Here is a 14,265-nt window from a genome sequence, read left to right on the forward strand (position 1 = left end):
TTTAACACCCTTGTGTCAAAGAGGGCTTCGCTTTCTATCTCTATTGGACAGCGCTGTTCTGGAAGAGTATAGGCAAGTCGGTAAAGGGGGCGCTGTAATTTGAGACTCGCGGCGTGTGCATACCGCCCCCTGGAGGTGGTCCCGGAGCTGTGCGCCCGCGGCCCCGCTGGCCTGCTTTTGAAGGAGGCGGCGGCTTGGGAAATCCTCGAGCGCTGCCCTGTTCATCCGATGCTGACAGGGCGAGTTGCAGCTACCTGATGCTCCGGTTTGAAATCGCAGTAGTGCATCATTTTACAGCTTTTTGTTTGGATGCTGAGTCAGTGCCGAGCTTTCTAGAACTCTCCGTGTGTACCAGATACTTTTTTAGGTCTTTCCGATGCCAAGACAAGTCTCATCCCTGGCCACGAGGGACTTAGTCATAGCGCGATATGCAAACAGGCGGGCGTGAGTGTGATTCATCGTTCAATAATAGAAGCCGCTCGGTGGCGGGGCGTCTGGAGGAGGGGGAGGCGGGAACGCGAGAAGACCCCGCGGGGGCGGGACTGGCTCCGGGCTTTGGGCGTGGAGACCGCCGCTCCGGGAGGCGGAGGCGTCGCCGCCCGCACCTCCCACCTGCCGACCGGAAGCTCAGTTCAGCCGGGGGTGCGGCGGCGTGAGGTTGGTCCCCGGCAGGCCCATCGGCTCGCTGGTCCGGTGTCGATAGCCTTCTGTGGGGTAGAAACCGTCCGCGTTTTCTTCGGAAATTGAAGAAACCATGTGTTAGGGCTCTTCACCTTTGCGTCCTTCGGTCTTTTCTATATATGCAGAAATAGGAATGTGAATGAAACTGAAAAGGGGAGAACTCGAATAATTTGCTGCTTTTTTTTTTTTTTTTTTGTAGTGGAAGTGCCGGTCAGTTTGGAAAGCGACCAAGAGTGTTGTGTAATGTTTTCAGTGGCTGAAGCAGACGAGCTCAGGTTACACTGTCTCCTGGGCTGAGGGTGGGGGACAGCAAGTGACACAGCATGCAACAGACACTTACATAACCATGACTCCAGGGGACAGGGCCAGGCTGGGGAGGGACCTCCCAAGCTCAGGAGCCCGGTCTTCGGGACCCAACCTTTGAATTTTCCTCTCGCTTGGCCGGAGAAGCAGCTTCCGGAACACCTCTCTCTCCAGCCTGGCTTTCCATGACGCTCTGCCCTCTTCCCCTTCCCCTTCGGTGATCGAGTTCATGGGCACGGGGCACTGGAGGGTTAGCGGGGGCGCAGAAGCGCCGGAGGGCCGCCGCCGCCAGGTAAGCCCCTCCGCGCCGCTGCTGGCGTCCTCGGCTCCTGCGCAGCAGCCCGGCGCGAAGCCCTTCGGGGCCCGTGAGATCGGCTGCCAGCTCGCGCTCCCCGGCCCCGCTGCAGACTCCCCAGTGTAGTAAACAAAGGAGTATGTTCCTTCTGCCGAAGGGACCGGACGGAATGTACGGGACGCAGGTCAAGTGCGGGGACATGATTTGCCGGAGGATGCGACGCCAGGCTGGAGAGTCCCAGGAGACCGGGACTTGCCAGAAGCCGGTCTTATCTGATCGAGGTTCTGCTTCGCTGGTGGCAGAGGACTCTTCTGTCTTTGGCAGCCCTGGAGCCGCGGCCGCTTCCCTTTCACTTTGAATCCTTGCCCTTCCACTTGAGTTTGGATTTGAAATCCAAAACAGTGGAACCACAGGCGGCGGGAGTTGGAAGTATCCTCGGACTGCAGATGGGGGGCATCGAGGCCTGGGAAGGGGTTGTAGACTTGTGTGGGGTCGTCTGGTTGGGACAGAATTTCCTAGTCTAGCTTCCTTCTTTACATTTTTAAAAAAGATTTTGTTTATCTATTTTTGGAGAGAGGGGAGGGGAGGGAGAGAAACAGCAGCCTGCAAGAGATACATTCATCGATGGCCTCTCATATACCCCCAGCTGGGGACCTGGCCTGCAACCCGGGCATGTGCCCTGACTGGGAGTCGAACCAGCGAACTTTCAGTTCACAGCCCAGCGCACAATCCACTGATCCACGCCAGCCTATGCATTTGTTTTTTAAAGCCACAAATTTATGGGTAAACTGGGAAAACAAAACAAAAACTAAAAACCTTCAGAAATGAGAGAAGAATTATGAAGAATGTTATTCCTTTTTATTTGACTATAATTTACACCATGCATGTTTTGGAGAACTTTGAAGACACTCTTCTGTAAATTGCTTAAGCGTTTTTAGGTTTATGAGGGGTTGAGAAGGCAGTGTGGCTTGGGTTTTTCTAAAATAATCTTCTACAGTAAAAACTTTTTGTGGAAGATGTTAAACACGCACAGAAGTAGAGAAAACAGAACCATCACCTAACTCAACAGCTATCAACTGATTATCAGTCTTATGTAAGTTTTAGATGGCTGTTATCAAACTTGTTTTTCAAACATATTTTGCTCCTACCAGTAAAATGTCTTCTTGCTTTTAAGAAACTATAGTACTTTTATTTATTACTTGTATAATTATGCTTTTCATGATATTTTTATCTCAGGTGCTTATCCTGAAAGTTCCTTTGAGCAATTTACATAGCAGATTGTAAATTTACTTAGATGATTCCAAAGCTCTAAGTAAAGGTTTTATCTCTTTGCCAATGCATTAGGTAAAATAAGCTAGCTGTTGTTAAACACCACTAATTTTAGTGACTTACAGATAAAAGTTTATTTTCAGTTATGCAATAAGTCCAGGGTCGGTCTTTCCTAATAAAGAGATGGGGAAAAGGGCCCCAGCTGGTGGGGCTCAGTGGATTGAGTGCCTCCCCTGTGAACCAAAGGGTCGCTGGTTCGATTCCCAGTCAGGGCACCTGCCTGGATTGTGGGCCAGGTCCCTGGTAGGGGGCACATGAAGGGCAATCACACATTGATGTTTCTTTCCCTCTTTCTCCCTCCCTTCCTCTCTCTACAAATAAATAAAATCATTTTTTTAAAAAAGAGACACGGGGAGAAGGGATTCAGGGGTTCATGCTTCTTCCATGTTGTGACCCACCGCCCTTAATCTATGCTTTCGACGTGGCCCTGTGTATCTCGTCTTTTTTTAAAGACAATGCATTTCAAACTGAACCTGAATGAAAACTTGCGCATGTGAAGTGTATGAAAATACCTTCCCGGAGGTGAGCTGAGCTCCTTGGCAGACGTGCTTTGCTTCTCCTCTGGCCTGCGTCGCCTCTGAGGGTCAGCAGAGGGGAGACACCGCTGCTCAGACCAGAGGATGGTTTGTTGGGAGAAGGGACATCCGAGCCACCAGCCCCAGGCTCAGGGAGACAGGACCGCCCGGGTCTCCCTTTCGGGGGGCGGAGGCCGCCTCCTCTGGGCAGAGCCGCATCAGAACCCCCGCTTGTGAGGTCGCCGTTGTGACCTCACAGCCAGGGTGGCTCAAATGTCTGCACGGCCGGTGGCGGGGCCTGAGCTGAGGCCCAGCCCCACTCCAGACACCATGAGGTACCACTTTGTCCCGCGTTGCTAGGTCTGTGTTGACTTTTCTGTGGCTTCTGTAGACAGAAAGCGAAGACACCCATGTCAGGCCCTCCGTAGGTGACTGAGAAAGGCTGTGCAATGAAAAGCACCGTTCAAGCCGCCTCTGGCCGGACGTGTGAGAACAGAAAACTCAGTGGTAGAGCAGAAGTATTTCACGTGTGAACGAGTGTGTGGTAACTGTTCTGCGGCGATGGCTCTGCGGTTGCCCATAGCTGTCGGCTCTGCTTGCTGTGAAATTTGCCGTCAGTGTACCTGTTCCCAGCAAATACACACAACATTTTTGTTCTGAGAAAGTACGTCTGTGGCTCCAGGCAAGTAGCAATTTGAAGTGACGAGACTTGGTTATCAGTGGTATCGTCTCTCTATGACCCAGAGACCTGACTCCACGTGCATCACAGTTGAGACGTGGTCACCTTTTGGTTTTGGATATATCGCTGTGCCCTCTGTGCCTGCTTCGGCCGGAGCTGGAGGAGGCAGCGTGGGTTTACACAGACGCCAGGACCTAGTCTCCGGGGTTAGTACCTGCAACTTTTTTAAGGACTGTGCGAGCACCTGAGAAATTATCCACGCCTGTCTTTGATTTAAGTAGATACTGTACCCTTCTTTATTCTTTGATTGGGGGGGGGGCTGGCCTTTAAAAGAAAATTTTTTTTATTGTTGCACCCTTCTAATTTTGAATCTGTGGGAGTTTATGTGCTCCCCAGTGTTTTGGTTTTGTTACCTTTTCCCCACCCCCGCACTCAGCATGTCAGTATCAGAGACCCAGCGTCCCATTTGTTGACGCAGACAGCTCTTTCAGAGCGTTGTCCTCTGTGCTCCCTATTTTTTCCCCTCTAGAATAGTCGCATGTCTCTGTTTCTTAAACAGGTAAGACCTAGAGTCTTAAAACACTTCCTTTTAAAAACTTACTTATTCATTTTTAGAGGGAGGGGGTGGGAGAGAGATAGAGAGGGAGAGAAATAGCACTTGGCTGCCTCCACCTCTCGCACACACCCTGAAAGGGGACTGAACCCACACCCCAGGCACGTGCCCTGACTAGGAATCGAACTGGCGACCTTTCGCTTTGTGGGCTGATGCCCAACCCACTGAGCCACACCAGTCAGGGCCATTTACTTTCTTTGAAACGAGGAGCCCTTTATGGATTGAGCAGGCGTGTCCTTTCAGATGTGTCTCTTAACTGGGATGTCTATAACACAGCTTTTTAGAAATGAGCCATCTTTGGTGGGGGGGAAAAAAACTAGTATTTCATGACATGTGAAAATTATGTGAAAATTCAAATTCCGGTGTCCATAGCATTTTATTGAAATACAGCCATGCTCATTTATTTACATGTTGTGCATAAGAGCTTTTGTACCACAACAGAGGAGTTGAGTAGTCATGGTGGAGACTGTATAGCCCCTGAGAGCCTGAAATATTTCCCGTCTGATCCCTTACAGAGATAGTTTGCTAGCCCTGCTCTGGGACGAAGAGGACCTAATATCTGCAAGTAAAAGTAAACATGTCAATAAAAAAAGAGAGAGCGAGAGCAGGGAGCCGCCCTGGGCCTTCCCACCGCCGGCACCTCTTTGTGCCTCACCACAGTGTCAGATGGCCTTGGCTCCACCTCCAAATTTGGGGTTCATTACTAGAGTCTTTTTGTTTCCCACCCCCGACTCCCAGCCCCTTAAGGCTTGGTAACTTGTTTTTTGCTGCAAATAAATTTTTTTATTACCTGGATGTTTTCAGTACTCTCACCTTCGTGAGGCATGTTTTAGGTGATTGCTTATTAAAAAGGAGCACATGCAGTGAGCATGTGCTCTGTGTTTCGCAAAGGCTGTGGTCTGGAACCACATCCCAACCTCTGAAGATGTGTTTAGAAGACATTTTTATGTGCTTTTCTGTTTAAATAATGTGTAGTGAAAGAGGTTGTATCGGAGAGAAAGTGGGTGCTTGAGCCCTGGCCGCTGTGGCTCTCTTGGCTGGGCTTCGTCCCGGGAAGCGAAAGGTTGCTGGCTCGGTTCCCGGCCCGGCCGCTGCCCGCGCGGCGGGTTCAGTCCTCAGCAGGGATGCGTGTGACAGGCGGGCAAGAGATGCTTCTCTCTCACATCGATGTGTCTCACCTCTTTCTCCATCTCTTCTCCTCTCTTTAAACAAACAAATAAATAAATAAATAAAATCTTTTTAAAAGGAAAGTGCGGTGATTGAGAGGAAAGTAGGGTACTTGGATTCTTAGAAACAGTAATAGCTGGCGCTTGTGGGCACTTACTATGTACTAACGTTGTTTTTAATCACTTGAAATCTCCCTAGATGCTGGTATTTTCTAAAATCTAATGTGCTAGACAAACACGTGCCAAACTTTGACTTCTTAGAGGGCAGGACGCTTTTTTTATTGGGTGGAAGGAGAATAGTCCTGCTTTCTGGAATCTTCACTTTGAGCAAAGCTGACATTCTCAAGACATACAAAGCACACTTCTTTTTTTGAAATATCAAAGAGGATGTGTCTTTTAAGGTTATTTGCTTCCCTGAAATAAATATCTTGCCCTTTTAAGTTTGTTCTTTAGATCAGATCTCAGAGTTAAATCACAAACTAGGATATTAAAATATTGATCTGGTACAAAAATCTTGCTTATTTCAGGCCTGGCTTTTTTGTCTTTCAAACCTGTAGGTCACACAGAAGTAAACGGAACTTCCCCTCTAGGGTTGATGTTTAGCTGCAAAGCTTCCTGTTTTTAGGTGGAAATGTAAACCTTTTCAGGAGAAGGAGGAGAGCCGGAAGGGATTGTGCCTCTGGTTGAGTCATCTACAACAGTGGTCCCCAGCGTTTTCCGCCCCGGGGACCAGTTGCATGGAACTGCAGCCAGCTCCTAACAGGCCTCGATGCTGGTCTGCGCCGGGTGTGGGGCACCCCTGAGGCTCCCCTGGTTCCTGGAGCCCTGCTCCGAGGGCCGCAGTTGGTGCTTGAAACTGGATCGCTTTTCTTGCTTCTCCCTTCTGAGAATGTACAAGCAAAACAGTAGTTGCTTTTGACTGTTCAGAGTGGGTCAGTTCTAGAGATAAACATTTCGTAAGTGGTTCTTGGCTTTAAAAAATATTAGAACTGTGGCATCAGTTAGTGGTGTAAATATAGGATTCCGGAGTGGTGTTGATAGTACATGTTGTGATCTTGTAGTTTGGAAAGTGAGATTATAAAGGAAAGAGGCCGACTTAAAAACAAATGAAAAATAATAGCAGACCTTCAGGTCTTCATCAGGGGAGATGTTGTCCGTTTTTTATTACAGCGATGCGGCCATCAGTAACTTCTGGAACTCTTGGAGTTACCCTGTGTGCTTGGATCTGTTTTTGCTGTGTTCAGGTGTCGTATGTTATTCTAATTTTGAGGTTTGGGGTTTTTTAAAAATTTTATTTATTAATCTTTAGAGAGGAGGGAAGGAGAAAGAGGGAAGAAACGTTGATGTGTGAGAAACATGGACTGGTTGCCTCTTATACAGCCCCAGCTGGGGACCTGGCCTACAACCCAGGCATGTGCCGTGACGGAGAATAGAACCAATGACCCTTTGGTTTGCAGGCTGGTGGTCAGTCCACTGAGCCACACCAGCCAGGGTGAAAAGTATTTTGATCAAAGCAGTATTATTCAAATAAACTTACAATTTCCTCAGGTGACCACTTTGAAGGGCACTTCATTGGCAAGTAAGACCATCCCTGGAGAGAGAAGGTTCTAGAACAGTGCAGTCCAGTAAAACGTTCTGTGATGGTGGCAGTTCTGTAAGATGCATGGTGGCTCCTGTGCACTAGCAATGTGGCTGGTGTAACTGAGGAACTGAATTTTTACATTTATTTCATTTTAAAAGAACTTAAAGTTTAAACAGTGCACGCGGCTACTACTGGCTGCCCTGTTGGAGAGGGCGGATCGGGAATGCCGAGCGCGCAGCCTCACGTGCAGACTGAGGTGAGCGGTTTATGGTGCGGTTGCCCAAGTTACCAGGCAGAGCAGGCCGTGAGGTGTCTGTTCCTGCAGCCCTCCCCCACCGGGGCCCAGGGCCGGAGAAAAGTCTGCGCTTTGGCCGTGTGTTCAGTGGTGTGTAATCTTTACAGCCTCTCGAAGTGTATCCTTGCTAAGGCGATATCTGAAGGTTTTAGTGAGAACCTTCCTTTGTAGCCACAGTTTAATCATCAACTTGAGGTGCGTGTGGCTCTTCCTCCCTGAAACTGAAGACCTGCCCTGGCGGCCGGCTGTTCCCGGTGTCCGCGGTGGGAGGGAAGGCAGGCTTGGAGGCCACCAGGAGAGGGCTGCCGGCCCCTGGTGTAATCTTCGTGTGATAACGGGGCGAGAGGCACGTAACTAAAATGGACAGGGGAAGCAAGCGCAGGGCTCGAGGGGACATGCGAGCCATTGTCCATTTTGTGCCAGTAGAAACTCGAAATGAGGGACGCGTTTCATTTGAGTGCAAGGCAAGGAGAATCGGGGCAGAGCACATCTTAGACTGATCTCCAAGGCTCTGTAGAGGCTCCTTTCAATTTACTTTTCTAACTTGATTTCTTACCGGAATCTTCTGACGTTGGCCAAATGGAACTTTTCATGTTTCTTACTCACAGGCTTCAGACATGTCTCCCTTCTTCCTTCGTCTCCGCCCCTGGGGTTTTTTCGCTGCCTCGTTGGCAGTCCTGGCGGCCGGCACCTGTGCGGCGCTGGCGTGTCCCTCCCAGCCCTCAGGTCCTGCCTCGGCCGGGAAGGCTTTTCTTTCTGCACTTGTCCACTCCGCCCTCCCATCTTCTCAGCCCTTTCCAGGACTGTCACATGGTTTTTATTTCTCATAAGCAGCATTATATTCTTATTTCTTTCATATATGTGCGTCTTCCCTTTCCAACCACATTGTACATTTCTCGAGTCTAAGTCTGTGTTGTGTATTTTTTCTGTCACCTGTAGCAAGCACTAAGTATAACTCAAAAATACTGGTACACTCCCCAACTGGTTTGTAGAGTCATTTAAACAATAGAGACTTTTTTTCACATCCATTTTACTTCATGAGCATTGTTTAGAAAGCACTGTGGGAAATCCGGCCATGACTGCAATGCGGTTTCTCGCCGTAGACACTCGCAGTCTGGAGGAGCCTACAGATGGCCCAGCCACGCAGCTCAGCGTGCGCGTGTTGGGGAAGAGATGTAGTCCCAGTGCTGGGGGCGGCTTAAGGACGGGCACCTTCTCCTCAGTGAGGGCCGGGGAGTGCCTGGGTGTGCCTGTGAGGACGGCGTCAGCAGGTGATGACAGCTAGACTTGGGAAGGGCACTTGGGATCGAGGGCACAGCCCGAAACAAAAGTGTGGAGACGGGGCCGCACCGAGGACCCTGCAGGGCTGCTGGGGACGCGGGGCGTGTGGGTAATTGGGGAGCATGTGGGTGATTGGCGAGCGTGGAGTTCAGAAAATGAACTTCGGGCAATTTTTCTTTATCAGTCGTTTGGCAGTGGTCTTAAAACTTCAGCATCAGCAGCCCAGAAGGCCTTGAACTACAGACCGCTGGGCGCACCGCCCGCGCTGTCCTCAGCCGGTGTGCAGAGGGGCCCCGAGGCTTTGCGTTCCTGACGCCTCCCCAGCGGGGTGCTGGGGCCGCTGATGGTCAGACACCAGTCCGTCTGGTAACTGCCTGTTCTACAGAGGGAAGTGCCCAGTGTCGGTGGATAACTGCGTCCTTATCGCTTTATGGACTTGTCTTTCCGTGGATTGTAAGTTCAGGCTTCTCATGTCACGAAGGCCAAGCGTGTTGCTGTGACAATGGCAATACAGCCATTGATACTGTAATCACCAACTTGCCGCCAATTTATAAATACATGAACTAGAAGAAGCTCAACCTTTGGAAGCGCTTCTGAAATGAGGGTTTTAAACCTTTGTGACTCAAAATGTGAAGCAACAATGAATATAGCAGCAGTTCTCAGACTTCTTCTCTGCATGTCTTCAGGTGCTTTAAAATTATTGAGGTCTCCAGAGAGCTTTTGTTTATGTAGGTTTGATCTATTGATATTTATCACATTAGAAGATAAAAAAAAATGTTTAAAATATATTAATTCATCCTGGCTGATGTGGTTCAGTGGATTGAGCGCCAGCCTGCAAACCAAAGAGTCACCGGTTCGATTCCGGTCAGAGCACATGCCTGGGTTGTGGGCCAGGTCCCTAGTAGGGGACATGCAAGAGCAACCACACATTGATGTTTCTTCTCCTCTCTAAATAAATGAATAAATCTGAAAAAAAATATATTAATGCTTTATCAATAGTAATGAACCCATTATATATTATGTAAATTTTAAATGAAGAATCACTATAATAAAAATAAAAACTTGTAACGAGAAGATGGCATTGCTTCAACTCTTCGCAGATCTCTGTAGTGTCTGGCTTAACAAAAGGCAACTGGTTCTGCATTTAGTCCATAGTGATACATGTGTTGGCTGAAGTACATGAAGAAAATTGGGAAAAGGGCATTTTCACATAATTGTGGACTTCCTTCTTTGATCCCAAAACTTGACAGGTTGTAGTTTCTTAAAGGTAGAATCTGAAACTATATGAATGAACTTTTACTGTTACATAACAATCCATTGGTCTAATTTGTGCTTTGAATGAATCTTTTACCCATGAATGATTTTGTAGCATTTTGCATTTTTGGCCAGAAAATATTGATTCTCCGAGTTATGAGATCTTCCAAATATTGGTATGTTTCATTATACAATAAAAAAAATCACACCTGGTACCATCGATCTCATCAGAAGGGCTTTCGTGGGGGGAAGCCGTCACATTCACAGTGGAGGATGTGTTTTCCAGAATTCTGAGTTTCCCCTGGAAGCTTAAATTTTATCATCCTCAGCACGCAGTTGTTTTCCTTGAAGTGACAGGATCACATAGTTCACGTTCAAGAAAAGATCTGCCAAGTGCCAGAGCCTGAGTAACGGTGGCGATCTTTTCAAGTGCAGATTGTGTCCTTGAGGCAGGCGGCTGGCTGAGCGAGTGCAGCAGGTGCGGCAGGTGCGTTTCCGAGGCTCCGCGGCCCAGCGGTGCCCAGCGGGAGTGCCCCACGCGTCCTTCCCATTCTGCTACACGGAGGGCTGAAATTAAAAAATTTACTTGTTCTCCTGCTTCGTCAGGTGCTTCATTGCATTCCTCCGTGACAGTGGCTTTTCCTCTGCAAGTGCTGGTGGCAGATGCACAGGAGAGCGCGGTCCAGCGAGCCCGCAGGCCTTACCCGCCATTGCGTTGGTGCCCTCAGTGCAAGTGTGCGAATGGCGGGAGGAGGCCAGCGAGAGGGCCTCGGGTGCCGCAGGCGCGCGGCCCGCACTTGGGGGAGCGCAAGTTTGGTGACCAAGGTCGGGGTCCGCGGGGTGGCGTACGCAGCTCCGTGTCACTCCTACGACCTGACCCTCGGCTTTGTAAGCCCAGGACTCATTTCTTCATCCATTCGCTCCAGGGGTGGACTCTTGAATCATTTAGGGAATGGTAGTTCATGAAATAGAACTTTGTGTACTTATCATGAGAAAAATGCCAAGAGACACCATTCCGTTTGGTTGCTGTCAGAAACCGCAGCCGTCACCTGAGCCTAGAGTCTCGGGGCGCTGTCGTGAGTGCCCTTCGTGCTGCGGGGCGCCCCGCTCTGCAGTCCCGCCCTCACGTCTCCATGAAGGCGCACCTCCTCTCAGACCCACGCGTGTAGCCTTAAAGGACCCTTTTCCGGTCGGCAAGATAGGCACTTTCTTTCCAATTCCCCTTTTCTAGACTCCTCAGGCCCTGCTTCTTCTTAGTTTGGCAAAACACGGTTGTCTGTCTTCATTTCCGTCTTTCATTTGAAAGCTTTCCCGTGAGAACACGACTGTCTTGCTCTACCAGGAAAGCTTGCTGTAATCCCATTGACGCTCGGGCCTCTCCGTTCCATCCCCCGTGACAAAGCCTTCGGGCCTCTCAGGCTGACCGCCACCTGTTAGCCACCAGCCCCGGGCCACTCGCAGGAGAGGGGCGTGGCAGCGCTACTGTGCCCCGCAGGGTTGGAAGCAGAATCTGAGGCCCCGTCCCTGACCCATCGCGTCGGGGTCTACAGTGCACAAGACCCCTGCGTGGCTTGTGCGCATGTCTAAGTGTCCGGTGCCCTCGTTGTAACGGCCCTTGTTCCCGTGTGCCTGCCCCTCCCCCGACCTCACCGCGTCCTCACCGTCAGACCCCCCCTGTCTCCCGTCGCTCCTCACCCCTCTCAGGCGCCCTGTCCCGTTGTAGTCGCGTCTTCCAAGCGCCTCCAGAACCACCGCGCTCCCGGGCTTTGGCCTTCCGCGGTAGCTTCCGCGGTAGCTTCCCCGGCAGAGTTCCGGTTCTGGTTGCCCTGGTACCTGTGCCTGAGCAGGAGCTTGTTGTTAGAGGAAGAATAACAGAGACTGGTTTCACTTTAAATTCATGACCACAAACCTCATGTGTATGTTGTGCTGCTTGACATTCCTGCTGCGTTTCCTGAGTAAGCTTCTGTGTCTTTGCTCAAAGAAAAGTGCTTTGCGCTCGGCACCCTCTTAGCTTCCCTGAGCTGCCCCCCCTCCTGCTTATCCCGCTGGTTTATGAGAAGAGGGGAGAGGGCCTTTTACATAGTAGGTTGTCAGGAAAATTTGTTGAATTAATAGATGATCATTGTTTAAAAAAACAATTCAACCAAGTAAATCTGGAGATCCAGTTGACTTTATTAAGCAATTCCTGAATCGGGCAGTATCCCCTCTAGCAACTAGGTGGACCCGCTGACGGGTTGTGCCAAGTGGAAGGTTGTTATAGGAAGAAGAATGGGGTAAGGGGACTACTGACAACAGAAAAGATTTGGGGGGCCGGGAGGTCTTGTCTTTGGGGGAAGAGAAGGGGAACGGCTTGGTCATGCAGGTGCCTCCTCTTGCTCCGGGGTGTGGCGGGGGGGGGGCCATGACAGATGACTGTCGCTTGACCAGAAGTCCCAGTTGAGGTTACGTTTCTGGGAGAGGCTGAAACCACCGTTAGGCCAGGTATGAAATCTAGGTTTGGGGCCACAGGCTTTTGCATGAGTGGTGCCATTTGGGGCCTGTGGTTTTTCTTTAACACCGTCTTCTGGGAAGATTTCCTTCAGGGACCTAATCTGTTAGGCAAAGCACCAAGTCCCCAAAGTGCCGCCACTTTGAGTGACCATGGGAAAGCACTTAACCTCTCAGATGTTCATTCTCTTTGTCCGTGAACAGGCATAATCAGTTCCTAGGTTGAGTGCAGAGGTGGTTTATTATAATAAGAAAGAGTTTAGGCTGTGAAAGGTACTTTAACAATAACTGTTCTTTCTGCCTTCTTTCTCCAATAGAGTCTAAACTCTTTTTGTATTTTTCTCTGCAGATTTAACCCAGAGACTGACGTCGCTGTAGAACCTCCCACGGCTGTCTCAATGGTTGGGGAAAGGTAGTGGCACCAGGCGAGGGAGAGCGGCCGACACGCCGAGGACGATGAGCATGCTGAGGCCCAGCGGGCTCAAGGTCCCCGCCAAGATCCTCAGGCCCGGGGGCGCGGCCCTGAAGGCGCCCGCCGCAGGTGAGCCTTCGGTCCCCGACCGGCGAAGCGGGTACGGTCCTGTGTGAGGACTTCGGTTGGAAGTTTTTAAAAGATAACGTTATGAAGCTTCATATTCTTGAAAATGTTTGAAAAAGTTTTAATGAACAGAATAGCCTGTTTTGTCTAAAAGCCTTAATCCGTGAAGAGTTTACTTTGTTGTAGGTTATCTTTATGTAATGTAGTTCATTTAGTGTCAGGTGGTAAAATAGTTGTCAGGTTACGTGCCTTCAGTGTTTGATCATTCCAAGGAGAAGATAGGCCTTCGGTTTTTCTCCCCGCGCATCTTCTCAGCTCCTCCGGACCGTGGGGCGTAGGGACGTGGAGAGGAAACACAGGCCAGTCTGGCTCGCAAGACGAGGTGATGCTCCCTGAGAGAGGGTGACGTTGGCATCGAGGGCGCAGGCAGCGCGGCGACTCAGGTCTCCTTGCTGAGGGCAAGCGTCCCCACTGCGTGAATGGCCCAGGCCTTCAATGACCTTCGGCAACCTCTTCCCCACCTGCCCTTCACCTCCTTCTCTACTGTTTCAGTTTACGATGCATAATGATCACTTTAGGTCTTTACTAAGAGAAACGGGAGAGAGGGCATCTAATGCTTCCTTTCAGGGTCTTTTTATGTGACTCACATACAGCGAGACATGTCAGCCCTTCCAGACAGGTGTGCACCATAATGCAGCAGGTCCAACATTGTTACATTCTTCTCTGAAGATGCTCGTTGGCCTTCGGGGCTATTTAGCTTTGAGGCAAGCAGTCAAAACCGACGTCTCCTGCTCTCCTTTCCTCAAAACCTTTCCTCTTCTTAAGCCCCCTTCAAATCCCACGAGGTGTCCCACTGTGATACTCAGCCCTGCCTTAGTTCTCTCTCTCAGTTCTAGCACTTTCCGAGCACACCCCTTAGCACATAAAGTCCTTGAATCCAGGGGGTCCTGAGCAGTTCAACCTTGTGTCTCCAACAGTACTTGGCACACACTGAATTTTTTTAAAAGTGGAAAGCAGTTTATTATTAATACGAAAACTTACATTCCTAAAAGAAAAGAATTGCCAAGGAACTCAAGGCACGTTTATGAAGATCGTTTGTCAGAAAGTCATGCTTGCAGACGCTGGGAAGAGGAGTCGCTGACGCTTGCACCAACTCTGAAAAACTGAGTGGGCTGGTCCCTGCCTTTGACAGATTATTATCTCTTCTCCCCGAGAACATTGGCTCTTCTTTAAAAAAAAAATCCTCC

The 14,265-nt window shown here is 49.8% G+C and overlaps 1 protein-coding gene across 3 annotated transcripts in view; it reads left to right on the top strand.

Annotated features, from left to right (window-relative positions):
• Positions 1–14,265, top strand: part of CLIP1 (CAP-Gly domain containing linker protein 1) — an 87,504-nt gene that overhangs the window by 13,505 nt on the left and 59,734 nt on the right. For all 3 annotated transcript variants that reach the window (XM_054593914.1, XM_054593916.1, XM_054593915.1), the window contains exon 2: positions 12,830–13,021. In XM_054593914.1, the coding sequence (XP_054449889.1) occupies positions 12,937–13,021 (85 nt within the window). In that variant the 5' untranslated portion in view covers positions 12,830–12,936. The remainder of the gene's footprint in view (positions 1–12,829; positions 13,022–14,265) is intronic.

This window comes from Pteronotus mesoamericanus, unplaced genomic scaffold (assembly GCF_021234165.1).
Source record: "Pteronotus mesoamericanus isolate MK-2021 breed Mesoamerican mustached bat unplaced genomic scaffold, CSHL_Meso_final scaffold_507, whole genome shotgun sequence".
Taxonomy (NCBI): Eukaryota; Metazoa; Chordata; class Mammalia; order Chiroptera; family Mormoopidae; genus Pteronotus; species Pteronotus mesoamericanus.